The sequence below is a fragment of the Chanodichthys erythropterus genome, chromosome 23 (assembly GCF_024489055.1).
Source record: "Chanodichthys erythropterus isolate Z2021 chromosome 23, ASM2448905v1, whole genome shotgun sequence".
In the NCBI taxonomy this organism is placed as follows: domain Eukaryota; kingdom Metazoa; phylum Chordata; class Actinopteri; order Cypriniformes; family Xenocyprididae; genus Chanodichthys; species Chanodichthys erythropterus.
The window spans coordinates 18,711,998-18,739,134 of record NC_090243.1 but is presented as its reverse complement, the minus strand read 5'-3'; the positions used below and the strand labels follow the sequence as shown (position 1 = coordinate 18,739,134).

At 35.0% G+C, this 27,137-nt stretch overlaps 1 protein-coding gene and 2 non-coding genes across 3 annotated transcripts in view; 2 read left to right on the top strand and 1 right to left on the bottom strand.

Moving 5' to 3' along the window:
• The window catches only part of mybpc2b (myosin binding protein Cb), a 33,256-nt gene extending 15,112 nt beyond the window's left edge, over positions 1-18,144 (bottom strand). The window contains exons 1-14 of the mRNA XM_067377255.1: positions 18,108-18,144; positions 9,228-9,242; positions 7,771-7,830; positions 7,516-7,664; positions 4,272-4,389; positions 4,107-4,155; positions 3,305-3,364; positions 3,054-3,220; positions 2,847-2,979; positions 1,594-1,718; positions 883-988; positions 456-625; positions 190-355; positions 4-110 (exon numbers count right to left, since the gene is read on the bottom strand). Of these exons, the coding sequence (XP_067233356.1) occupies positions 4-110; positions 190-355; positions 456-625; positions 883-988; positions 1,594-1,718; positions 2,847-2,979; positions 3,054-3,220; positions 3,305-3,364; positions 4,107-4,155; positions 4,272-4,389; positions 7,516-7,664; positions 7,771-7,830; positions 9,228-9,242; positions 18,108-18,126 (1,444 nt within the window). The 5' untranslated portion in view covers positions 18,127-18,144. The remainder of the gene's footprint in view (positions 1-3; positions 111-189; positions 356-455; positions 626-882; positions 989-1,593; positions 1,719-2,846; positions 2,980-3,053; positions 3,221-3,304; positions 3,365-4,106; positions 4,156-4,271; positions 4,390-7,515; positions 7,665-7,770; positions 7,831-9,227; positions 9,243-18,107) is intronic.
• A 6,279-nt stretch (positions 18,145-24,423) lies between these two features.
• On the top strand, positions 24,424-24,495 carry trnaw-cca (transfer RNA tryptophan (anticodon CCA)). Its single transcript has one exon. It is a non-coding gene; the product is annotated as a tRNA-Trp (tRNA).
• A 338-nt stretch (positions 24,496-24,833) lies between these two features.
• trnaw-cca (transfer RNA tryptophan (anticodon CCA)) lies at positions 24,834-24,905 on the top strand. The gene has a single exon. It is a non-coding gene; the product is annotated as a tRNA-Trp (tRNA).
• The last annotated feature ends 2,232 nt before the right edge of the window (positions 24,906-27,137 follow it).

Sequence of the window (27,137 nt, the reverse complement as noted above, 5' to 3'; positions counted from 1 at the left end):
CACCCAGGAAGTTGAGTTTAGCAGAGAGTGAAAGCGCATAACCGTCTGGGATAAAAGTGTAATCTCCAGCATCCCCTGGCTTGACGTCATCGATTGTTAAACGATGAACCCTGGAATTAATGAACATGCACCATACTTAAAACATGTATAAGAAGAAGCGAACACGTGTGCATGACTCTGAATGCTGACCTGCCGATATGGGCGATCTTGATACGGTCGCTGGGCTTAACTTCCACGCCATCCTTAAACCATTTCCCTGTGACCTTCTCGTCAGACACCTCACACTTGAACACAGCTTGCTCTGCCGATTTGACCGTAAGATCTGCGATACTTTGCAACACCTCCAGTTCCTTCTCTGGGGTTGAATTCGACAAAGAAAAAAGATTTACAACTTTGGTGTGCAAAACCACGGTCTGTAAATAAAAGGATGGTTGTACGGAGAGATCAGATGTTACCCTCAACGATGAGCTCTCCCTTCGATTGGCCTCCATTGGTGTGAACATAGTACATTCCGTTGTCCTCTATTGTCGCCTCTTGAATAATAAGACAGTGGCGTTTCCCATCCTTTTTAAATCGATACTTTGAACTTTTATCATCCCGAGACAGCTCCACATCTCCAAACATCCTACGATTACATGAGCATTCATATATTATATAGTTAATATATCGTGTTATATGTCAGTTATTCACACCCAAAAATGACTATGAATGAAGTAGAGAATACTACTACTGATGTCTCTATTAAATTGATTATTTCTCAATTTCTGGGGATTAAATAATTATAGCCATTCGACTTTATAGTACAATTGAAACAACCATTTAACCATCTTAAAAATGTTTAAAACTATTGCCTGTTTGAAGTTTGATTATGTGTGTTTTTACCAAATGACGTGTGCTCCCTCCTCAGACACTTCTATCTCAAACTCCACTCTTTCTCCAACCAAAACTTGATAGTCGTCCAGCAGTTTAGTGATGGTGATCGGTGGCTCTGCAATGCACAAATTTGATGTGTAAACATTGTACCAGATAAAGAAAGTGTTATTACATTGCCTTGTACTATCTCAAGATAAAATACATTTTAATATAAGACTTCAGAATGCTAAAGGGGTGGACAGTTTTACAGTTTACTCTGACATTAGTTCATGTCATGAAACTGCAATGTGATTCTTAGAAGGAGAATTTTATTCTAATTAGATTTCACTTCAGTTATCTGGGCTGATATTTTAAGGTCGCCCCCTACTGACAAAATATGAAATTAACTGAGAAAAAAAGAAGAGACTGCATTTTCTTGACTTCTTTAAAGGATAATATGACCATTATAATAATGTTTTTTGGTAGAATGAATAGTTCAATATTTTAAAAAGGGAAAACTATTACAGTAATAGGGTTGATTCATAATCCTAGTCTTTGTAGTAATTATGTCAACTAAAATCTAAAAAAAATAAATGTCTTTTTTATATAAAAAGGTGGAAATAGTCCAAAAGCAGGCAAGTTCATGTCAATAAATAAATAAATATTAATATTAAAAAGTAAAATGTTACTGAAAAGTTACAAAGTTTTTTTTTTTTTTTTTGGTAATTGATTTACACACACCTTTCACAAAAACTTCAGTGAAGCATTTATCAGTCCCGACCACACATTCATACGCTGCATCATCTGCCAGACTGCATTTGTTGATCGTGAGGGTTCGAATGTTTCCATCGGACTCCATGATGTATCTGCCACACAAAGAGATGGTTAAAAAATATAGTTATTTTTGCCATTTTGCTTGGTGCATTAATGACACACTTCACTTTTAAAGTTCAAAACATTAAAAACTGGATCATGATCTTCAATAATCCTGGCAATAACAGTTTTTTTGACTGGGTTTCCTATGAATGTGTCTTTGAAGTTTAATGTATGTCAAAGTACACTCTAAAAACTAATTCAGGGGACCTTTAGTTATTACTTAAATATATATTGTTGTGAAATAAAAAATCAAGTTCTGAAATGCTGTTAAGACTTTTTACTTGTAATTGTTATTTTATTGAGCTTGGATGACATAAATTATGCCTATTGATTCGATATATTATCATGACTTGTCATAGTTTAACATTTTCAGTCATTCAAAAATTTAATTTTAAGTTCTGTTAATGTAAAATACATTCTGATGACGTGTAAACGTGTTTCATTGTTTTGAGTTGTATGAACACTTTTAATTTAGATGAACTTAAGTTAAGTGAAACTGGGCTGGGATTTATATTTCCCATCATGCTTTGCCCATGGCACTTGAAAGGGAGAGGAAATGCTAAAATTAAGTGTTATATACTGTTTTTTGCACAAGATTAATGGTAAGAAAGATTTAGCAGTAATTAGTGTTTTGTTATGCTAATTTAGAAGAGTTTCTGTGAATGTGGGTTTTTGGAGATTTACCATCATGGTGACAAGCGGTGCTTAGAAATGCGTTTTATTGTGTCCAAAAAGCGTCTTTACCTTACTTAAAACATTATGTTGGATCAACTTAAATAGTTGCATTCATGTTGACAATTTTTAAGTTCATGTTACTTAGAAATGCGTTTTATTGTGTCCAAAAAGCATATTCACCTTACTTAAAACATTATGTTGGATCAACTTAAATAGTTGCATTCATGTTGACAATTTTTAAGTTCATGTTACTTAGAAATGCGTTTTATTGTGTCCAAAAAGCGTCTTCACCTTACTTAAAACATTATGTTGGATCAACTTAAATAGTTGCATTCATTTTGACAATTTTTAAGTTCATGTTACTTAGAAATGTGTTTTTTTGTATTTTTTGTTGTTGTTGAACCAATGTTTTATTTTTTAGAGTGTATTTTCTGGTTTCTCACTTGGCAGAAGGTTTGATCTCTTGGCCGTTCTTGAGCCATTTGATCTCAGCATTAGGGTCAGCCACCTCCACAGACAAGACTATCTTCTTTCCCTTATTTACGGAGTACGCTGACTCCAGTCGTCTCAGGAATGCTGCGGAAACATCCCACACATGATCACACAGAAGCTAAAAAACTTCAATTTGTATTTATCTCTCTTTCTCGTACCCTCGCTAGCTTTGGGCTCCACAGCCTTCATCTTCTTGAGTCGTTTCAACATTCCACGTAGGTCAGTGATGCCGTACTGAAATGCAATCTTCTCATACTCGCTGGGATGAGCGTTTTTCAGAAGCTCCCAAACGTCAATCTCCACCTCAGGCTCTGGTTTCTTCTTCCTGTGAACGTGACGTGAACAATGAAAGTTAGCGAGCGGTTAGAGGAGATGGAGTGTGGTTTTAAAGGACAGCGTGAACACTTACTTTTTAGCAGCTTTGAGAAGAGCACTGAAGTCCAGCTCTCCTTCATCCTCCCCAGCATCACTGTACAAGAATTTACAAAACATGCATTTCACGCAATAAGCTGTACGTACTTGTAAAAAGAACAGTTTATGAGTTTAATGTATATACTATGTATGTATATTGTGTGATTCACAAGTGTACATTCATTTGAGTACCTGAATCGAGGGAAAAGATCCATTTTTATAAGTCATTCCCAGATAACAAGCAATGACCAAAATAATTTAAAATCAATGTTAATGTGTCAACGTTAATCTCATTGAATCAATATCACTTTTGCACCCTCAATTAATGTTGAAAAAATGTTGATATTTCAATTGAATCAATGTTTGCACTCTCAGAAAATGAAACAGCCTGAAATCAACTGAAAATAAAAGAAGATGATAAATCTCTCAAGATCTCAGCAGAAGTTCTTTCTGAGACTTAATAGAGGGTTAGATGCTGTTTTATTGAAAATGTTAGGTCACCATTTGGGTGATCGGTGTTTCTTTTAGTTGGCCAGTTTGACTCTTGGCTTTTTGTGTGAAAAAACATATAATTTGTTGCAAAGAAAACCAGAAACAAAATGATCAAGTGATATTGTTTTCTGCCTCACATTATTTCAATCATTGCTACCATATACACACATTTAAATTAGATTTAGATTCACTGTTAACCAATATGTGTTCTTTAATAGTTGATTCAATTATTGCATTTAGTCCTGTTCAGTCATCATTTGTGAGAAATATATTCTGTCACGTCTGTCTGTCTGTCTACTCAGACTTACGCTCTTTTGAAGGCAGACAAAATATCTGCTTGCTCCTCTTGTTCAGCAGCTACAGAAAAGGAAGAATGATAAATATAGAACAGTCATTTACAGATTTATGCCGAGAGATAAAGCGTGTAAGTGTTATTTTTGTTGTGTTTGATTGTGTGTGAAAGACACACTAACCCTCCACACTGATCTCAAAGGTGCAGCTGTCACATTTGTCTTTGGCAGTCACTTCACACCTGTATCCACCTGCGTCTCCTGGGACCACCTTGACGATCTTCATCTCGTATGTGTAGATCTGGGAGAGAACGTGCGAGTGAAAGAAGTGTGCCACATTTAAGGATGATGTTTAATAAATCGCATATCACGAATTCATTTCATTTAATCAATCTATATATCAATCTATATTCTGTTCTGTTGACAAAATGCCATTCAAATGATTTAAAGAATTTAAAGGTACAGTCAGTGTATACATTTTAGCGGCATCTAGCAGTGAGGTTGCAAATTGCAATATAGAGAAGCTACGGTGGCCAACACAGGACAAATATGTCATTATGCAAGACAGCATAGAGTAGCTAGTCAATCAAATGCAGTCTGTAGAGCAGTTTGTCCGTTTAGGGCTACTGTAGAAACATGCCGGCACAAAATGGCAACAACATGTAAGAGGACCCGCGGGTATGTGGATACAAATGGCTCATTCTAAAGTAATAAAAACATAACGGTTCATTATGTAAGGTCTTTATCAGGGGCGGTTTCTTCATTAGGGCAATTGTGCGACGCACCACCAAAAGTGAGAAAGGGACGGATTTTTTCAATCACATTCAACCACAGACGAGTTACGCTAGCTGTCACTGCTAGGCTGTTTGTTCTGCCTCTAGATGTAGTCCAATCAGCGTCGAGTCACGCTCTGTGGAGTACCGCCTCTTTTTGGGCATTTCAGTCTGGCGGAGATTTGCCCCGAGTGCTCCCCATAGACAGTAAAAGAAATGGACACAGCGACCCCACTGGAACTCAATTGAGACAAGTGAAGCCCATTTTTAGCAATTTTTTGCACTTCCGTTTCTGACGCGCAGACTCAAACTAAGCTTGATGACGTCCGCAACCTGTCTGACAGATGTAAATCTTCTAGTAGCTGTGCGTGCAAACTGCCATCGTTAATCTTGCAGAGACGGCGAGCTTGAGCGGGGAGTTCTTTGGCGTGAGTGAGCAGGAGTAAGTATTCTGATTAATTATTTTGTATAGTATTTTAAAATGTAACGCCAGTACGCCATATTAAGTTAATGCATACTATTGCCTGCGAGCTTCTCCTCCTGTCTGTACGGTAATTTCTGTACTGTGCGACAGAGAGTCGAGTGGTTATGACGCAATCGTTAGCCTATTTTTACAAAAACTGTTTCTACGGGGCCATAATGTAACATAGAAGGTAATGGAGCCCTTTATACATTGTTGTGTATGTTTAGAAATAAATAATGGAAAAATGGAGTCTTTAAACACCTCGGATGTAAAGTTATTCGCTGTCAAAGTGACGCCAAAATGAATGGGAGTCAATGGGGTGCTAACGCAAGTGAAGTTGTGCTACAAGATGGCGGCACGCGGCCGACTTCAACTTCCGGTCGACTTCCTTGGGCACTGCTGCTCCCATAGACTTCCATTCAAAGAACTTTTTTTTCGAACTGCAGGCACTGCAATGCAATCTCTATGGGTTCCGGGAGGGCTCGCACTAACGTGCCTTCGTCATCATACGTAACCTTAACTTGTGCAGCGATTGGTGGAAACGAACATACCTCTATTAATTTTTTTTTTTTAAGCTGAAGTGACATCCAATAATTTCCTCAGTGCATAACTTACATTTCACAGACATATTCTCCATCTGTAAATATTAGAAAGTCGAGAAAATATTTCCATTTTGCAGTCAGGCGTGGACGAGCTTCAGCAAGCACAAACTTCCGTGAACGAGCGCCGCCACGCGCATGCGCGCCAAACAAACATACGGAGTTCAATCTGAGTAAAATACATTTTGTTAAAAATATTTGTTGAAAATTTTTATTTATTTTTATTTTTTTGGCGAACATAATAATTATGCCATATGTAGAATTTCGAACCTACAACTAAGTGTATTTGTACGATAGCAGTAAATGTGTAAAGTGACTGTTGTAGAGTAATCAAAATAGCCTAATAATTAGTCTGTTCTTTTGTTTTTATTTAATTTCATTTTTAGTTTAGTGTATTTAACTTCTGCTTTAAAAAAAACATTTAAAATTTTAGAATATAGCCTAGGCCTAATGTGATTTGACCCCTTTTTTGCACATAATATAGCATATAGTGTACAAGGTTACATTCATGTTTGTTTTTAAAGCCTTCAATATGAACATTGTTTCAAGGACAATATTGGGCAGGATGTGAAATAACAGTTTTTTTTTAATTAAATACAGATTTTTTTTTTTTTTAGATCCCAGCCCTATGTCATGCTTTAAATACTGAATTTACCCTGTTTTAGATAAGCAGTAATGATACATTATTATATCACTTGTTAAGTGGTTATTCAACAATTAGCCTATTCATTCCTGCATTTCTAAATGTTTTTTTTTTTTTTGCGCCCCCCTAATAATTTTTTGCACCAGCCGCCACTGGTCTTTATACTGAAAATGTATGTATATTATATTGCATTTCTGTCAATAGATCCTCTTAAAATTTCACGTCAAAGCTTTAAGGTTTGTAATCATTACAGTTTTGTCTTTGAAAAATAAACAAATCCCTCACTAAGATCAATACACCACTTATTCATCAAATCAGTGGCCTGTTGCATAAACTGCTTAGACTTGTCTTACAAGTTGGCCATCATATATTTTCTTTAAGACAGGTCAAATTTTTTTAATTCAGCTACATAAAAAGGTAGATTGGTCTCATTTGAATCATTTGAAGTTCTAGTTGGTAAGACTAATTCTTAATGGCCGGTACAACAAACTGACGTCAAAGAACTAGCAGCGACGAAAGCCAAAGGTGGTGTTGGCTCACATCGGCTGCGTCTGGGCAAAAACTAGTAATCTAAATATAAGTGCAAAAATACCTCATCAGATTGTCCTACAAGAATAAAATAAACAGTTAGGATGATCTGACAGTGCACAATAATTCATCAGATTGTCCTACCGGTATAAAATAAACAGGTACCATGATTTGACAGTGTAAAATACCTTGTTTAGTGTGACAAAAAAGTGCATGCACAGTAAGCCCTGGTAGGACAATCTGATGCATAGGATAAAATGTCAGGACACCTGTTCAAAGCCGATGTGCAGAAAAACTATCCCGACTGACGCTCACAGACTGCCCGACTGTCGTTGTTTACGACATTTGCAACTGAATTTCGAAATCCTTTTACATTATATAGAATTTTAATATTAAACGTGACAATATATTCCCCTCTAACCTTAGTGTTTCTGTCATAGGTCTCTTTTATCTGGATGTGTTTTCCCGCTTTGCTGCCAAGGTCCATCCACTTCCCCTTTAGCCACTTCATGGTGGGTTTACGTGTGAGGTTGGTGGAGTCCACCTTAACCACAAATGATACATCTTTACCTGTGTAGAAAACATCAATATCTTAACATAGCATTCATCCTATAATCCCCAGCGATGGCTGTTTTGTTATGGTGCTTGAATAATGTGTGTGTGTCTGTTTTTATACCTGCGATGGCTACCACACTTTGTGGCTTCTCCACAAAAAGTCCTGTCAGCTCGGTTCGTTCTGCAAGTATGGAACAGTTATGTTATATTAATACAAAAATACACACACACATGCAGACTGACTTGGATATTCACAGATAGGGATCCTGTAAATAAGTCCTGGTAACAAGAAGCACGCTCTGTTTCCATTTTAAATATTCATTGCAAATATTTAAAACATACTGTGGCAAGAAAAAGTATGTGAACCACTTGCAGAATCTGTGAAAATGTGAATAATTTTAATAAAATAAGAGAGATCATACAAAATGCATGTCATTTTTATTTAGCTAATAAATCACAAAAAAACGTTTGAATTCAAATATCAAGGTAAATTGTACTTAATTGTTGAAAATATGAAAAATGTTCAAAAGTTTTCACCCCCCCAGCTCTTAATGCATCGTGTTTCCTTCTGGAGCATCAGTGAATGTTTGAACCTTTTTTAATAGTTCAGTTTGAGTCCCTCAGTTGTCCTCAGTGTGAAAAGATGAATCTCAAATCTCAAAATCATTCAGTCACTGCTGGAAAGGGTTCAAATATGCAAAAACTGAAGAATCTGCAGGAGCTGGAGGATTTTTCTGAAGAACAGAGCTCAGTTTAACTGCTCAGGACAAACAAGAGACTCATGAACAACCATCACAAAACATAAAAACAGTCGTGGATCATCAGGTAACCACACACAGTATTGAGAATCAATGCTTCACATACTTATGAATGGTGTTATTTTAATAAATTCAGCTTTTGTTTTGTCTTGTGAACTAAATGCAAACATCTTTTATATCTTACTCAGGACAGTACTAAATAAAAAAAATAAGCATTTTATATGATCTCTCTTATTTCATTAAAATTATTCACATTTTCACAGATTCTGCAAGTTGTACACATACTTTCCTGACACTGTATAATTTCAAACATAAAACAGTAATACAGTTGGCTGTGGTCTAAAATTAACAATGAACTACGTTAATGATAGTATCACCGAAATAACTTAATTCTGGGTGAGCTTCATGCACAAGGTAAGAGTCAACAATTCTTTCCTTTTCTCACATTTTTTGCATTCATTTTAATTTAAAAAGTATTTCCATATTAGGGCAAGCTAATACATACACCTCAACGTAAATATAATTGGAATTGTTGCAAATTATATAGAGTCATGTCATGCAAACTGGCTTAGAACTCTAAAAGAAGTTCTAAGTGACTCGTTTATATAGTTAGTATGTGGTTTAAATAAGGATTATACAATATAAGGAAGTTGCTAATGGGTTTTTATAACCATTCAGAATTATTACCATACTCTCCTGAAGCTTCTGCAGATGAAAGAACAACATTAAACTAAAGAAACTTACTGTATGCATAGCGTTATAGTTTTTAAATGGTTACATACTCTTGTCACTTGGAATGCAAGCTAAGGATGTCACTTACCCTCTGCTTTTACCTCTGTGGGAAGAAAGGAGAAAAAGCGAATGTTAAAATTATACAGATTAGGATGTACATGTAGGATTTACTTTGAAACAATTTTCACTCAAAAATGAAAAGAAATGGCAAGTTACACATTGAATTAAATGTGAACTTTTTTTACAATGTAATATTATATTTATGTTTTAATGACGCAACAAATGGCATGTTTTCAAATATATGCATGCAATAAATTAATTCAATCAAATGTTCAAACTGTGGACCTGATGACCGAATGCCACCACCAGCTAAGTTACTATGTAACCATTCTGACATCATCTGTCCTGATGATAAATATATTCCAGACCTCTGAGTAGTAAGCTGATATGTTTTAGTAATCCTCAGGCAGTCGGCCACATGGAAGCTTTACAATCCTATAAATATGACACCAGAAAAATAGGTGGAATAAACCAACTTTCTTCTGTATATTTTTACACGCACCTATATTTTGTATTTTTAGGGGATTTTATGATACTAAAATATATTTATGGAATAGTTATGATTCATTAATTAATTACCTGTTAAGTTTTTATAGCTGAAAATGAAATTTCCAACTTAAACTGTTATAAATCTTGAATGCTTTGGAGCATAGACTTACGTTTGGTCTCTTTTTAAAGATAACACTTGGCAGATTGTTGCTGAAGTTTAAAAAAAATTGAAACTAAAAAAAGTTATAGAAGTTTAAATTTATTATTATGAAAAATCTTATATGAAACATATATTTTCCAAAACATGTTTAAATTTACTCTAAAACTGTGAGAAAATTAAAGCCATAAATCTAAACAAGTTGTGCTCCAAATTTGAGGTTGATATCTCAAAAAATGAGCTTTCAGTAAGATTTTGTTTGGGTGCAGTACCAAACATATGATAAAACAACTATACTGTGTAAAAAATCAAAAGTTGAGAAAACTTAAAAGTTTAAGGCAACAAACTTCAGCTGGTTTTTGAGTTTTCTCAACTTGTTATATTCAGTTTATATAACAAAAAGTTGAGAAAACTCAAAAATCTCCTACAAAAAAAGTTGAGAAAACACAAAAATCTGCTGAAGTTTGTTGCCTTAAACTTTTAAGCTTTTTTTTTTTATTTTTTACAGTGAGATGAACAATACAAGTGTGACTGTTTTTTTCAGGACCATTTAACTTTTTCAAATCATATCCATGATTTTTTTTTGTGTGTGTTCATATAGCAAGTGCCAAAATCTTTACCACGTTTCATTCCATTCAAATGAAGTAAAAAAATTCTAAAAAAAACAAAATGAATTTTTTTTTTCAATGGGGTGAAAAAGGGGGAATTTTTGAATGAAATTTGAATAAGAAATGTTTAATTTCATAGTACATCTTCTTTGCTGATATATATACAGCTATGGAAAAAATTAAGAGACCACTTAACATTGATTTCTGAACTTGGCGTGGTCTCTTAATTTTTTCCATATATATATATATATATATATATATATATATATATATATATATATATATATATACTAGTTACATCAGCATCTGTGGTTGAAAAACCCATATAGAGTGCTAATTTCTTGGCAATTGAGGTGTTGATGCAACTTCATCAAGATGTTTCCATTCTGATGATGAGAAACTCTCTGTGATCATGTGGTCTGAAATAGCAGCATACCTAACATCCACCCACCTCATTCTCAGGAGGGCATGTTGTTGCCATGGTGCTTGTTAAAAGGCCATGATAACTAATAACCTCTCTTGTGTCAGGCCAGGAATCTAACGAGTGACCACACCGGTATCAAATAGTGCGGTCAGGCTCTTATGGTCATGCAAATAACTGTCAAGAATTACGGACCTCAAAGTATAATAAACCATAACCACAGATATGCAGCAATTTATTTTATGTTAAATAATCAGATGTGCCACACAGGATGTTATGATTTTACATAAACTAGACGACTCATTCCAGCTGAGTTATATTCTTTCAGTGCCCACAAGTAGGATGGATCAGTACAGCCCTGCTTCTTTTTGATGGATGTTGTTACTCTTTTAGGTCTCGATAAAATATGAACCCCAACCCATGAAGTCATTTGTCTGTCTTCCTCTGCCTCTTTTTTAAAGCACCATATCACATTTCAAACCACATACAAGTTAAAATAGTAAAGTTGAAAGTGCTAACAAACTCTACATTGTTGTCATAACATTTTTTCTTTTGTCAAATCAACTTAGATAATTAATGTGGTTTAGATAACATAATATATTCTGTTAATTAAACCAATCGCCTTCATTGTATTAACTCAAATTATTCATTTCAATGCACTCAAAATTTTACCATGTAACTTACTTTTTTAAGTTAAACCAGCAATTGATTTTTACTGTGACACCTTAGGTTCATAACATTCCATGTCATTCAACAAAAATAACAACACAGTGTACTCAGAAACTTTTCAGAATTTTGTCCCAGAACTGCAATAATTTCAGCATTGGCAGGAAGACAGTATGCGGTAACACAGTCACGTAAATGTAGATTTGTTAAAGTTGCTTCAAATTTTGTGCCATTTAAAAATTATTTGGATTTTTTATTTAAAAAAAAAAAAAATTCCTTAAAATTTCTTAAAAAATTACTTTCAATATATATATTGATTAAGCCACCCTTAAGTTTAATTTAAGTTATAGTTTGCTTTTATATAGTGCAGCATTTACTTTGTTATTTATTTGCTGCTTGGATTTATTGGGTTTAACATGGATAATGCTTGATTTGTTATTTGAAAAGATTTAAATGGACCTATAATGTCCCCTTCACAAGATGTAATATCAGTCTCTGGTGTCTCCAGAATGTGTCTGTGAAGTTTCAGCTCAAAATACTCCACAGATCATTTATTATAGCTTGTCAAATCTGCCCCAGTTGGATGTGAGCAAAAAACATGCCGTTTTGGTGTGTGTCCCTTTAAATGCAAATGAGCTGCTGCTCTCCTTTCCAGAAGAGGGCGGAGCTTTAACAGCTCAACAACAACAAAGCTGGAGAATCTCACGCAGCCAAAATGAGGATTGTCAGTAACGGTGTTCAGCCTTACATTGTTCAAACCGGAGTCGACACTGATGGAGAGACTCAGGAAGAAGTTACAACTTTTAGACGTTTCTGAATGGTTAGTGGATAAATTGATGTAGTTGCTGTGGAGTTGATTCAACTCATCGACTGGCATGTGCCGTCATGTCAACCTTTTGTGAAAAAAAAAATGGAATTGACCCTCTTTTGTGAAGCAGTCCGGTGTAAAATGACGGCATGTCAACAACACTCTACTACAACAACTCTTCCTCTTCTCTAAAGCAGCCCAACATGGCCCCGCCCCCTTTGTTGTGTGTTCTCGGGGGCGGGGTTTATGTTTTGTTTGTGATGTCACTAACTCGGGAAGAAGCATGTTGTAGTCCCTACCAGCCATTTGTTGTAGTCTTTAAAAAGCGATTTCTGTAAAAGAAAATATCTCTCTTTGCATTGAACTTTGAGTGTTGTAACTTTGCAGATGTTGTTTATGCTCAAACAGCAACATTACACACTAACTAAAGTTAAAAAAAGTGAAATCATAATCAACCACCCCTTTAATAAAGGTTAAACATATCTTTTAACTAGTGATTCTCTCATTTCTGTCACGTGACAAATGAACAAAAGACCTGGAACTCAGGACATGAACTAATCCTTATCATTTTCTGATCAATGGCTGCATTATAGTGATTTCCTAATTCAGAATATGATCAAAGATCACGTATGTGCACTAATTAAGGGAAATTGGCTATAGAAAATATAAATTTATAATACTATAAATTGTAATATCATATAATAATTTTCAGTATTTGCCATAATTGATTCATACTCTGATTTGACCCAGTACACTTCATTCTGCATTAGCCACTACAAATATAGCCTAAGTAAATAACTCCATAGAGAAGTGCTTTATATTTACTGTGTTTATGGTTTATACTTTATTTTAAGTATAAACACCTCACTGGTAAGAAACTTGGTCTTGATGATTGACCTCAGATGAATGAGAGTGTGTGTGTGTGTGTGTGTGTGTGTGTGTTTCAGAAGGATTGAGGTGATACTCAGTGTACTACACGGTGGATTTAGCACATTAGGACGGTAAGCTCCTGTCTTAGCACAATTCCAACCACAAGCACACAAATGGCTGCCCCCAGTAGTGCTGCTAAACCTCTATCTATCACTCGAGCAATTGAGAAGTTATTCAGATTATGTTATAAAAGCATCTGGTCACACTTTACCAAATCAGCAAATCTGGGTGGCAAATAATGCACCACGTAATGAAATGGTTCCGAGGTCGGCTGTCTATATTTGTGCACATAGACAGCTGATGGCGTTGTGAGCTCTCCAGGTCTGAGACACAATCTGTCAGCATTGTGCCCCTGAGCAAAGCACTTGATCCCAGGTCACTCAGTGGGAATGCAATAAGTGTGCTGGTTAACAACTGATTTTACTTCAGGACAAATTCATATTTATATGCATTTATCAGACTTTTTCTGTGGATATCAAGTTGCAGGTGTAACTATTTACTTTTGATCATGGTTTCTGAGGAAGAGAGCATGTCGTCGCAATGATTATCTTCTATCAAGTAACAGATTCCCAGCAAACAGGGAACGTTCTCAGAACTTTCTGGCAAGGTTCTCTCAAAGTTATGAACAAACATTCTTCCAGTAACATTATAGTTATCTCTTTAATCACGTTTAATTATGTTAGCACGAAAACATTATTTTTACATCGATAATGGAATGATTTTATTTGTGAAATGTTTTAGCACATTCGTCGAACGTTTTTTAAATGTTACTAGAGAACATTCAAAAGTAACGTTTCCATAATGTGTGCAAAATGATAAAATGGAATCTTCCCTTAACGTTTATATAAGCAAGAAAAAAAAAACTAGGTTTTGACCGTTTTTTTATATAACTTAATGGGAATGTTAGCAAAATATTCTTGTTAGTTCGGTTTAATTTATGATAACATTTGGATTGATTAGACATAATTATTCCACTTGAAATTTGATTTTGCTACCATTTTTCATGCATTTTATTATTTGCACTTGGCATTGTTTTTTTCACAGCTGTCCATTACCCATTACAAGTTTCCTTACATTACAAGTCCTTTACAAGAACTTGCATGATATGCAATGGATCTGACCTGTAAGGCAGATTGTATAATGTTCTGGCAGCTGCAGGGTCATAATAAATAACTGAATAGGTGATACAGTATCTCAGTCTTAGATTGTTGGCAAATGCAAACCGTTCTCAAGTTTCTAGCAAAGCATCAAGTGCTTTTCATTTGCATTTGTTGATTTATATCTTAAAAATTAGCAATCCAGAACACTGAAAATTGAAAATTTGTTTAATGTGTTTAGTGTTTAGTATTAAATTAGAATGCAAAATGTTAGAATTTTTGAACCACATTAAATTCTTTCTTAGTAACATATTACAGATTATTTTACATCTGCACTTTAAGTTTTTGGATTTTGTTTTGCACTGCTTGATATGGCATTTGTCTTGTACTGAGGCCTACCACTGTGAATGTACACTACCGTTCAAAGATTTTTAAAATTGCATCAAATTGTGGCAATAAAGACATTTATAATGTTACAGAACAGTTCTGTTTCAAATAAATGCCAGCAAAGAGTCCTGATAAATGTATCACAGTTTCCACAAAAATATAACCATTGATAACAATCAGAAATGTTTCTTGAGCAGCAAATCAACACATTAGAATGATTTCTGAAGGATCATGTGACACTGAAGACTGGAGTAATGATGCTGAAAATTCAGCTTTGATCTCAGGAATAAACTATATTTTACAATATATTAACATAGAAAAGAGCTGTTTTAAATTGTAATAATTTTTCACATTTTTACTGTATTTTTGATCAAATGAATGCAGCCTTGGTGAGCAGAAGAGACTTCTTTATTAAAAAAAAAAACATTAAAAAATAACATTAAACATTAACATTTATATTATATTTATATTATTAACATTAAACATTAACAAAATAACATTTAACATTGAACATTAAAACATTAAAAAATATTATCGAACCCGAACTTTTGAATGGTAGTATCCGCTGTGAGCCATGATTAATTTATTCCAAAAGCAAAAGTGACCAGTTACAGGACGGTCACATGACATAAGATCTCAGTATGTTAAGGTGGCTCCATTTAAAACAAATCAGCTTTAAATGAGGTCATTAGGATAGTCTTCATTTCACATGACCATTTTAAAACAAGTTATTCATGCCACCTTAAAATAGAAGACTCAGCTATAACTTTGCATTTGATGGTGGGAAACACTGTTAAATCTCAGCGTGTTCTTTCACACTTTAAAGTCTCTGGAACTGAAGTGCCGATTATAAGCATATGATGGTATTTTTAGAGCTTGTCTCTCCCCCGGGGATCTGTGGCATTACCATATCGGACAACAGCATCTGGAAGAACCCTTATAAGTGCGCGACGTTGTGTAAATCAACACTTCTGACAGGCTGCTGATCGGATTTACTGCCATCGGGATGCGTTTGTTGAAAAGTTGTGGTGAGGTAGCAGAGGTTACAATCAGAAATGGCAATGAAAAGGTCCGAAGGATTGATTTGATGAAGTGATATTGCATTGCTGTTTTGTCTGCCACATAATCGCATAACAATCTTTCTTAACAGTTGACTTCTGTTATTTGTTACTCAAGTCATGATTAATAATGTTGTCTAATAAACTGTGATTTACAGACCGGATGGTGAGGTGAAAATAGAAATGCCAAAGGTCATCATAAGATATTTATATCTTACTTTGGAGTGTGAACAAAAACGTTCATCAAATTCTGTTTAGGTTTTGTGGCATATGATATACTGGCTGTCATGTGGCCGTAGGCATGGATTTAGTGAAGGTCTCGAGGGTCACTCTTTTATTAGTATCTGAACTGTTAATTGGATCCCAGCAGGGACTTATACACTAGCTCCAAATGAAACAGCGCAGATAAAATGTGTCTCCACCAATGTGGCTCAAGGTTTCGGATTCTGTTTGTCTTAAATTAGGTGTCGCCTTTTTCCAATTTCTCAAAAACTTTTGACAGATGTTTAGTGTTTAAGATGAATGCATTTGAATTGCTTATGAAATTCCCATTTATGTGGATTACACAGGTTTAACATAACTAATAAACTTGCCAGTAAAGAAACCGGTCAGATTTATGTAAAATCTACTAATGTGTTTTAAATACACAATAAGATTTTTCATTAATAAATCCAGTTTCAATCGCATGCATTTTAACTAAATGAATATTTCTTGTCTCACAGCTAGCTGTATAAGTTTTGTTGTTTTCACATCTGAATAAATGCATAAAAAAAAAAAAAAAAGATTATTGAAATTAAGTCAAATGAGATGCAAATAGTTAAAAATAATCTATGCCTTTATTTTGGAATGCATTAATTTATGTTTGCCTGACAAATATGCATCACATAAAGTTTATTAGTTGATGTTAAAGCTGTGTAATCCAAATATGGTTAGAAAGTTTATTCAATTCAAATGCATAAATCTTAATTTTAGGCCTAAATATGTCAGGAGTGTAAATGAAGCTTTTACAGTTGAATATGACACATTTGATGAAGACATTATCAGGCTTGTAGTATGAATCATTTGTAAGCCTTTGGTCAGTGTGGAATTGTGCTAAGATCTGGAGATGAGCAGCCGACACGTTCATCTCTGTGCCATTCTTACACTATTCTCGTCTTACAGACTCAGTAGAGCAAGAGGGTTTAAAAAGATAAACTGACAGAAGAAAGAAACATATTTCACTACTGTATATCTGCAAATCACATCTGTCTGACAGCCCATACAGTTTTATGTGCGTCGCCTCAGGTTTACTGAACTGTTAATGGATAGTTTAGACTACAGACAGATAGTCGGCATTATTTACAGCTACATTTTTAAGGAAATTATGTTATGTGACTATCTTTCTATCTATCTATATCTTACTGTCTGTCTGTCTATCTATCTATCTATATCTGTCTGTCCGTCTGTCTGTCTGTCTGTCTATCTGTCTATATCTGTCTGTCTGTCTGTCTATCTATCTATCTGTCTGTATGCAGATGAAAGTTGTGACATTATGCATAGGCCTAATAATAAAAAAAACTTATGCATGGTGTGTGTGTGTGTGAGAGAGAGAGAGAGTGTGTGTGTGTGTGTGTGTTTAGGAGAAGTGGGTGTGTTCCAGATTTCCTCTGCCAGCTCTGGTCTGAAAGGTTTTGATTTTTCCATCTGTGCAACTTTATCATTCTGCCCTGACACATCTGCTGCACTCTTTCTCTTCACACTGACCCTTGATTCATTCATGAACAACCTCTCCTCCCCTACACAGTTTTCATCCCCTTGCATTGTTTATACTATTAATTTGAGATGCTCCAAGCACATTTAGAGACATTTACGTAAAGCTTCCCAACTAAAATAAGTGCATCAAAATATTGTGAAAAAATATTAGAAGCAATGACAAGAGGGAAAAAAACAGCACAATACACGCCAAATTACAATATATCTGTCATGTGTCAAAGAAAAAAAGACTGGATGTATCAATCTAACACTTCTAAATCAGCAAATGGCAGTTTTGTTGAAAAAAAATTAAAGTTTGATTCATCTCCTATCTGAGAATGTCAGCTGACAAATAAACAATAATATGAGCACAAAATACTAAATATTTTTGTGCTGATTTGCACAATTTCTTGTTTTGTAAAGTATTTCTGTTATTATATACTGTTGGTACTAAACATACCAGTTACTAATACTACTACTAAATGAACAGCAGAAGTAGCATAAATACTAAAAAGCCAGAAAAGAGATTAAGAATGAAGGGAAAGGAGAGATGTACCTTCTGTGGGCTCAGGCATGGTTGAGGCTACGTCTTGCTTGTCTTCCTTCGACTGACAGCTTGTGTCACTTTTTTTGCTTTTTATTTCACAGTCCCTCTGTTATTCAAAGCGTTCAGGGAACTCAAATTACCCACCAAGCAAGGAGAGAGTGGAAAGGAGGGAGACAAACCAGGGGGAGAGAAGAGAGAAGGACTGACACTTGAAACCCCACTTGGATTCTCCAAGTCTAACAACAAAGTTTGGAGGGATGGAGGGAGAGACAGGGATGAGGGACTGGACACGAGCGTTTGCTGACAGACGTGTGAAGGTGTTGTTATTTTACAGAGAGTTTTACACCAGCTAAACAGAATACCACGATACCGCACTTTCAACACCATTTCTCAAAAGCCCCGCAACCATCTGTCTTTGAGTAAATGTTTTAATTTTTTAGTTTTATAATATTTCATTTTCTGTGGTGATATTAAATATTATTTTGAAATAATATAATATACTGTAAAATTTACTAATACTGTATATTTAAAATATTTTTTCTGTGTATTTTTTGTGCTGATTTATGTATTATATATATATATATATATATATATATATATATATATATATATATATATATATATAAACACTGTATAATCTATTAATATACTGTATATTTAAAATATGAGTTTGCTAAATTGTAATTGTAATTTTTTTTATATTTATTAAAAATAAATGTTAAAAATATGTTTTTATTAGACATCTATTTTATTACACATTATTGCATCATTAATTATATAAAACATATTAAAATGTATACAACAGTTCTGTCAGGTTCTCGAATCTGATTGGCTGATAGCCATGCGATATTTCAGTGATATCAGCACTCCTCCTACCTTTTCACTATGCCTTTTCTCCGTTTGTATCACTCCGCTTGAAGTGACCGTCATGGCGGCCGATCAAATCAACCGTAATTTTTACAAATACTACTTGTTGTACCACAAACTCTTTAGGCGAGAATGTAGTTGTTTAGACCTGAATTATGTGACTTATATTTAATAATAGCGCCTATTTTACAATTTGTTTTGACGTTTTCGGAGATGCGAGCTCCAGTGCGTCAGCGGCCGTTCAGTGCTTGTGCACGCGCCCAGAACAGCTTCATCTCGGCCAGTGCTTCAGGGATTTACCGCTGGCTCTTATAGTGGTTAAACACGAGACATAACTCAATTTCGAGTACATAGAACGGGCAATCTTTGGTCTTATTAATCTATTATTTGTTCCAGAGCAAGTCGAATTGTGCTATGTTTAATTTGATAATAATTACCTTATCATAGCATATTGGCTACAACTAGACGGGACATATCAGATGAAGGCTGCGTCTGAAAACCTAGGTAGCTGTCTTGCTGCCTCGCTATCTTATAAGAGAATGACTTGTACGGCAGCATTTGTGCATGAAGGCACCTCACGAAATTGATTTCGGACAGACTTCTGAGGCAGTGTAACAGTTTAATGATCTACAGCAATATAGCGCGAGCTTTGGTGAGAACTAAACAAATATTTATTTACTACAGTAGTAATTTCTCGATAGAAATGATATCAAAATTGAAATATGTTGATCAAAATCGTACATTTATACACAAACTGAGCAGCAAACTCAACTTTCGAACGCCATCTTTATTTTTCTAGCTCAACTGTCACAAAATGGAAAGCACAGGATTGTGGGATAAAGGCAGCTAAGGATACATCTATGCTTCCTTCAAAAATCGATCTGAGGACGGTATCTCATGAGAGAGGAAGTGAAGTTAACATTGGATTCGGACATGCCTTGATGCCTTCCTACCTTGAAATGTGTCCTCGGAAGGCAGCATTTTCCAGTTTTCGGACGCAGCCGAAGACTCTTCTCCGCTTCCTCTTCTTGCTCCCTTTAAATACATACCCTTTATAGACATAGTGTTGTTTTGAGTAAAGAAAACGCTTTACAATTTTTTTTTTTAAAACAGCAGATCTTTATTTACCTTTGCATTGCATAGATGTCCAAACTGTGCGCACTTTATTCACTAGGTGAGGCGGATTTATGAGGTTTGAGGATCCAATGGAGTTACAATGTTTTGTCACAAGCTCTTTAAAATCCTTTTCATTCGTTAAATATTTGTAAAAACCCACATACAAGCTTAAAGGGTGACCTATATCATTGTTTTTTTTTTTAAATAATAAAACAAAAATTAGGAAATATAGAGATAGGCTACAAGGTGTAGCATTTATTTATTTGTTTATTTGGCATTTTGGTAATTATCCACGGCACACTTGACAACCGTCACGGGCACAGTAGTGCTTTATGTTTGACTGAACAGTTGTGTTTATTTGTTGTTCTATAAGTACATTATTTTATATAAATATGTCCATTAGTGCGTGATTGCGTGAAAGTTACATTAATACGCCATTAGATGGCAGCAACTACAGGTGAATGAGTCAGTGATGCACAAGAGACTTTTAAATTGAAAGGAACTTTTGCAAAGGAAGCTGTTTTAGCGCTGTGGTATGACGCATTTTTGTAGGCAAAACCCGGAAGCGAGTTAGCATTTTAGGACTTCCGGTTCCAACGTCGTCAAGTCTACGGGTTTTTTTTTTATGGGTTTTTGCTAAATCGCCTGAAATAAGGTCTGTGGTTAACAAAGCCTCTAAATACTTTCATGTTTTGATCTATGACATAAATCACACCGGTTATAACCCGCTTGTGATTTTTAAAATTTTTACTGTGTCTTAAAATTGGCGGTTGCTAACAAATTGCTAAAAGGGACTACTTCCTTTGGCGGGTACTTTAAACATCATTAAAAAGGGGACATTTGGACAGCATTTCTCATGAAAAAGTGGATAAGTATTCATAACAGCACAGATCATAATCAGTGAGCATGTTTTTAAATAAAGTTTTTTTTAAAATACAGTTTGAGGAAGCTTGGTGGTGACGACACTGATCTGCGACCATGGTGTGCTATAGTCCGTTTATAGCCTACTGTTAGCCTTTTATATCTGACGACTTTATTTAGGCTTCAAAATGTATAAATGTTGTGTTAACTTCTAAAGATTATCTTGGTAGACAAAACGTGTAAGTGTCATAACCCTTTGTTAAACACAGAGCTTATTTTCTGCAATTTTCCAAAAGTCTATGGGAAAAATGCATAGGCTTTCGATCAAGGGAACCCGTGCGCCGCCAACTACCGGGTTGGCCTACAAAAACGCGTCATCCCTGGGGCACTCTATGGACAAAGGACAAATACAAGATCGCTTTCCTCAGCGGACATTCAGACAGATTTTTATAATGATATAATAGTATGGAGTGGACGCGACTTGAAGAATGAACATTATGCAATATATCAGACAGGTAATAGCCTACTCTCAGGCGATCTCTCTATTTCTCTCTCTCTCTAATACTGTACAAAATTCAATGAGTTTCAATGAAGCGACTCTACTTTCCTTCGTTACTAGTTCTAAAGTGACGTTTTAGAATTAGCAACGGAGGCTTGGTCCAACTGTCAACTTGAGATTTGAATCCATGGCGGAAGGAAGTAGTTCTGCACAAAAGAGGGTTTGTTATTTCTTATTTATTTACACACTCGTTGAACTGTTGTATAAACGCTATTTCACACTTGTAGCCGTGCGATATGGCTGTATATCAGCACAGCTGTGATTCAGCCGAGGGTAAACAGTGTGTGCTGATATACAGCCATATCGCACGGCTACGAGTGTGAAATAGCGTTTATACAACAGTTCAACGAGTGTGTAAATAAATAAGAAATAACAAACCCTCTTTTGTGCAGAACTACTTCCTTTTTCATTGACGTTTTTCATTGTATTATGTATTGAGAGAGAAAGCCTGAGCGAGCATTACCTTTGTCTGATATAACATTCAATCTTCAGGTCATGTCCATAATATTATATCCATTATAAAAATCCATTTGAATGTCTGCTGAGGAAAGCAATTTTTGTATTTGTCCTTTTTACAGTTTACAGTTTCCATAACAGCATTAAAACAATGTCCTTTGTTTACAGAAGTCCCTTTCAATTTAAAAGTGCCTTGACTCATTCACTCTTAAAGTTTGCCGCCATCTAACGCCACACAATTCATACTATGCACTATTGGACCCTTTCTCAATACCAAACACAACATATTATTTATGTAAAATAATATTTATTGAACAACAATATTTAAATTAACAACAATAGCCATTATAAATGACAATAGGAAATAAACACAACTGTACAATTCAGTGAAATGTACAAAAGCAGTGCTCTTAATACCCTTAATATAAAATTATTACATTTAACATGGCCCAATTCGATTTGCTCATGAACATAGATTATGAGAGCTTGCATCTCCGATGAAAAAAAAAAAATAATTAAAAAAAAAAAAAAATGTAGATAGACGCTATGATTAAAAATGAGTCACATATTTCACATCTAAACAACTACATCCTCGCCTAAAAACTCTTAAAACTACATTTCGTGGTACAAGTGCAGTATTTGCAAAAATGACGGTGGATTTGCTTGCCCACCATTACAGTCGCTTCAAGCAGAGTGATAAACGGTGAAAAGATATATACAAAGTGGGTACGGAAAGTATTCAGACCCCCTTAAATTTTTCACTCTTTGTTATATTGCAGCCATTTGATAAAATCATTTAAATTCATTTTTTTCCTCATTAATGTACACACAGCACCCCATATTGAGAGAAAAACACAGAATTGTTGACATTTTTGGAGATTTATTAAAAAAGAAAAACTGAAATATCACATGGTCCTAAGTATTCAGACCCTTTGCTGTGACACTCATATATTTAACTCAGGTGCTGTCCATTTCTTCTCATCATCCTTGAGATGGTTCTACACCTTCATTTGAGTCCAGCTGTGTTTGATTATACTGATTGGACTTGATTAGGAAAGCCACACACCTGTCTATATAAGACCTTACAGCTCACAGTGCATGTCAGAGCAAATGAGAATCATGAGGTCAAAGGAACTGCCTGAAGACCTCAGAGGCAGAATTGAGCATCTCTGCAGAGACCTAAAAATGGCTGTCCACCAACGTTTACCATCCAACCTGACAGAACTGGAGAGGATCTTCACGGAGGAATGGCAGAGGATCCCCAAATCCAGGTGTGAAAAACTTGTTGCATCTTTCCCAAAAAGACTCATGGCTGTATTAGATCAAAAGGGTGCTTCTACTAAATACTGAGAAAAGGGTCTGAATACTTAGGATCCTAATCCCCAGTTAGTTTGATACTCATATTCCCAAGCTCATGCTGATTTTATTAATAGAGTTCTCATCTCATATCTGGTGTGTATCAGAGGATCAGTACACGTTGACTCTAGTCTGGAATGCCGGTGAAGAGAAACAATCTGAAGTATGTGTCTCATGCTTCTGATGACATCACTGTTTGTTGTACACACCGTGACGATATGAGTGGCAGTCATATTAAGTTGCAACTTGTAACCTATGATTTTTTTTTTATTTACGTTAATGACTTACATCAACATGCAATTTGGAAAAAAAAAAATCCCCATTTTTTTCCCCATTTTGTATTTATTTTATTTTTCTTTACAATCATATTACATCATTAATTGACTGATTAGCTATATTGTTGTTTATATTTATTGATTAATTGTACATGTTTTGTGTTTGCTACATTTTTTTTTTTTTTTGTAAGTCTCAATTAAATTACACATTCTATTTTTAATATTATGAACATTTTTAACCACATAATATGCATTGTATTTGATAAATATTTTCATAGTTGAAATTATTTTGTAGACATGTTTTGAATATAATGTTTGGGTGTTTTGTTTTGCTTTCTAATTTCATAAACAGCATTTTATGCATTATAGTACAAATATTACTATTTTTTTTCATGCTCTTTATTGTCTTCTTAAAAGTAGTGGCAAAATTCTTGGTCATGATGGAAATCAACTTTTTTTTTTAAACAATATGATCAATTATTTTGTTCACAATAAAAAAGCTTATTGTATGTTTCTGGTCACATTTACTTCCATAGTATATTTTTCATATAGTATGGAAGTAAATGGGGCCCAGCACATTCTTCAAAATATCTTCTTTTAAGTTCCAAAGAAACACATACAGGTTTAGAACAACTTGAAGGTGAGTAAATGATGATAGAATCTTTATTTTTGGGTGAACTATCCTTTTAATGATCTCATTAACACCAAGAATGGTCTTGGTTTTGCTCTGGGTCTTGGAGGTCTGGTCTTGACTACACCTCTACTGATGGCTGCCAATGCTGTTCTTTCTCAAATAGTAGCAGCCGAAAGCGCTAAATCCAGCCGTTGACCACAGGACCTCGTGGCGCAACGGTAGCGCGTCTGACTCCAGATCAGAAGGTTGCGTGTTCAAATCACGTCGGGGTCAAATCTTTCATCTTTACATTCACATCTTATGAAGTTGTTAAATTAACTGCATACATTATAGTCCGAGTACGATTAAGAAATTATGCCATATGTATTAACAGCTGCACTTGTTTTCAGTTGCTAAAAATAATAATTCTATAACAATGATTTAATTCTGAGATCAGTTAATCTTGGACTAGTCGAGAATATGTAAGTACATTCTAATTTAAGTCATTTGTCGATATTTTATTTTTATTATAATGTTATAACTGGGCAGATCAGAAGATGGCGCTACAACACAATGCATACACTCATGTAGAACTTACGTATCACCCTGAAATATGGCCAGCTTTCATCACAGACCTCGTGGCGCAACGGTAGCGCGTCTGACTCCAGGTCAGAAGGTTGCGTGTTCAAATCACGTCGGGGTCAAATATTTACTCTTTACACATAAAGTAAATATAATATATTTATAATACAATTACTTGAAGAAATGAATAGGAGAACGTAGATAATACCTCGTTCTGAATTCCAGAGAAATAAGTATACCTTTACACAAGTATGGGCCAGTTCATGTAGAGTTTAGGAATGGACAGTTGACCATGCATTACCAAAGAGACATTTAAAAAAAATAGTCTAGGAAAATATTGTATATGTAATGATAACAGATGAATCAAAAATATTTATTTTTTCCTTGCACGTATACTCTCCTGCAATAATACAGATATATCCTAGGGGTCAGTGTGTGCCAGCCAATGCTGTAACTGTGATTATGTTTACATGTAATTACAGCGCTTTATGTAATAATAAGCAGATAGCTTGTAAGCAGGAGCAGACTGGGACTAAAAAATGGCCGTGGACTTTCTGGCACATAGTGGCCAATTCACACACCAGCTCATTATGCACAGAGCAGTTTTTAACTTACACTTACTATATAACATAAAACTATAACTCAATTCAGAAATTTAATTTTTTTTTTTTTTTTGTTAATAAATAAAAAGTCTTTTTGTGCATGCTGGGTGCCAGCATAGTACAGAACTCCAGGGTCAGGGGATGTGATGATTGTGAGTATACTATTTTCTACCAGGGTACACCACTAATCTTTCTGAGTAAGACTCTGGGGTTTATATTAACCTCAGACGTGCCTTTTTAATACAGCACAGTTGAACACCGTACTGGACATCAGGACCCACTCAGACTACAGGATGAGCAGCACCCCCTGCTGGCATCAGCATATGAATCTCAACTATGGTGACAATGCATGCAGTAATGCATTCCGGGAATTATCATATAATAAAAATCAAGTATGGCTCCCAGAATGCATGAAGCATGAAACTGTTGTTGAGATTCAACCTTAATTAAACACATCTGAACCAGCTAATCAAGGCCTTCAGACTCACTACATTACCTCTGTTCAGAGTTTGAGTCTACACACAAGATTGTTAAATGAACACTGAAGCAGTGTTAAAGTTAATGATTAAGTGCTGATTGGGCATTCGTGATGAACACCTGTAGTTAACAAACAGACTCAATGAAGTAAAGTGTCACAATGTGTAAGTCATCATTGTGGTGATCAGTGTTTGCTTTAGTTGGGCTCTTGAAGAAGAGAAATTAAGCTTTTCAAAGCTTTGAATCAATTGAATCAGTTGCTTTGCAAAATGACTCATTGTTTCAAATCATTCAAAACACCACATGCTGGTGACCCCTGCTGGGCAAAACAGTGTAAATGCAACAAAAACTCATGCAAAACATGTATAAAAATCTATTGCAAGCGTTTTATTGAAAGTATAATCTATCAAATACTACCAACTAATCCTAAATATTAAGTGTCTGTGTAATATGTATTCTCTTATCACTTTTCAGGGCTTGTTTTGTTTATTCTATGGAAGGGTCAGCTAAACAGAGACTACTATTATTCCTTTTAATTATACAAATACCTCATTAAAACGTCTGTAAATGTGTAAAACTAATCAGTGATCAGGTAATAGACACTTTTAGACACTTAAAGGTGCCCTAGGTTCAAAAATTGAATTTACCTTGGCATAGATAAATAACAAGAAAAAGACATACAGTGAGTCTCAAACTCCATTGTTTCCTCCTTCTTATATAAATCTCATTTTTTTAAAAGACCTCCGGAAAACAGGCGAATCTCAACATAACACCGACTGTTACATAACAGTCGGGATGTACGCCCCCAATATTTGCATATGCCAGCCCATGTTCCCAACATTATAAAAAAGGCATTAGACAAGGGCAGAATGTCTGGATCTGTGCACAGCCGAATCATCAGACTAGGTAAGCAAGCAAGGACAATAGCAAAAAATGGCAGATGGAGCAATAATAACTGACATGATCCATGATATCATGATATTTATATATTGATATTTGTAAATTGTCTTTCTAAATGTTTCGTTAGCATGTTGCTAATGTACTGTTAAATGTGGTTAAAGTTACCATCGTTTCTTACTGTATTCACGGAGACAAGAGCCATTGCTATTTTCATTATTAAACTCTTGCAGTCTGTATAATTCATAAACACAACTTCATTCTTTATAAATCTCTCCAACAGTGTAGCATTAGCCGTTAGCCACGGAGCACAGCCTCAAATTCATTCAGAATCAATGTAAACATCAAAATAAACACTGTACTTACGCGATTAGACAT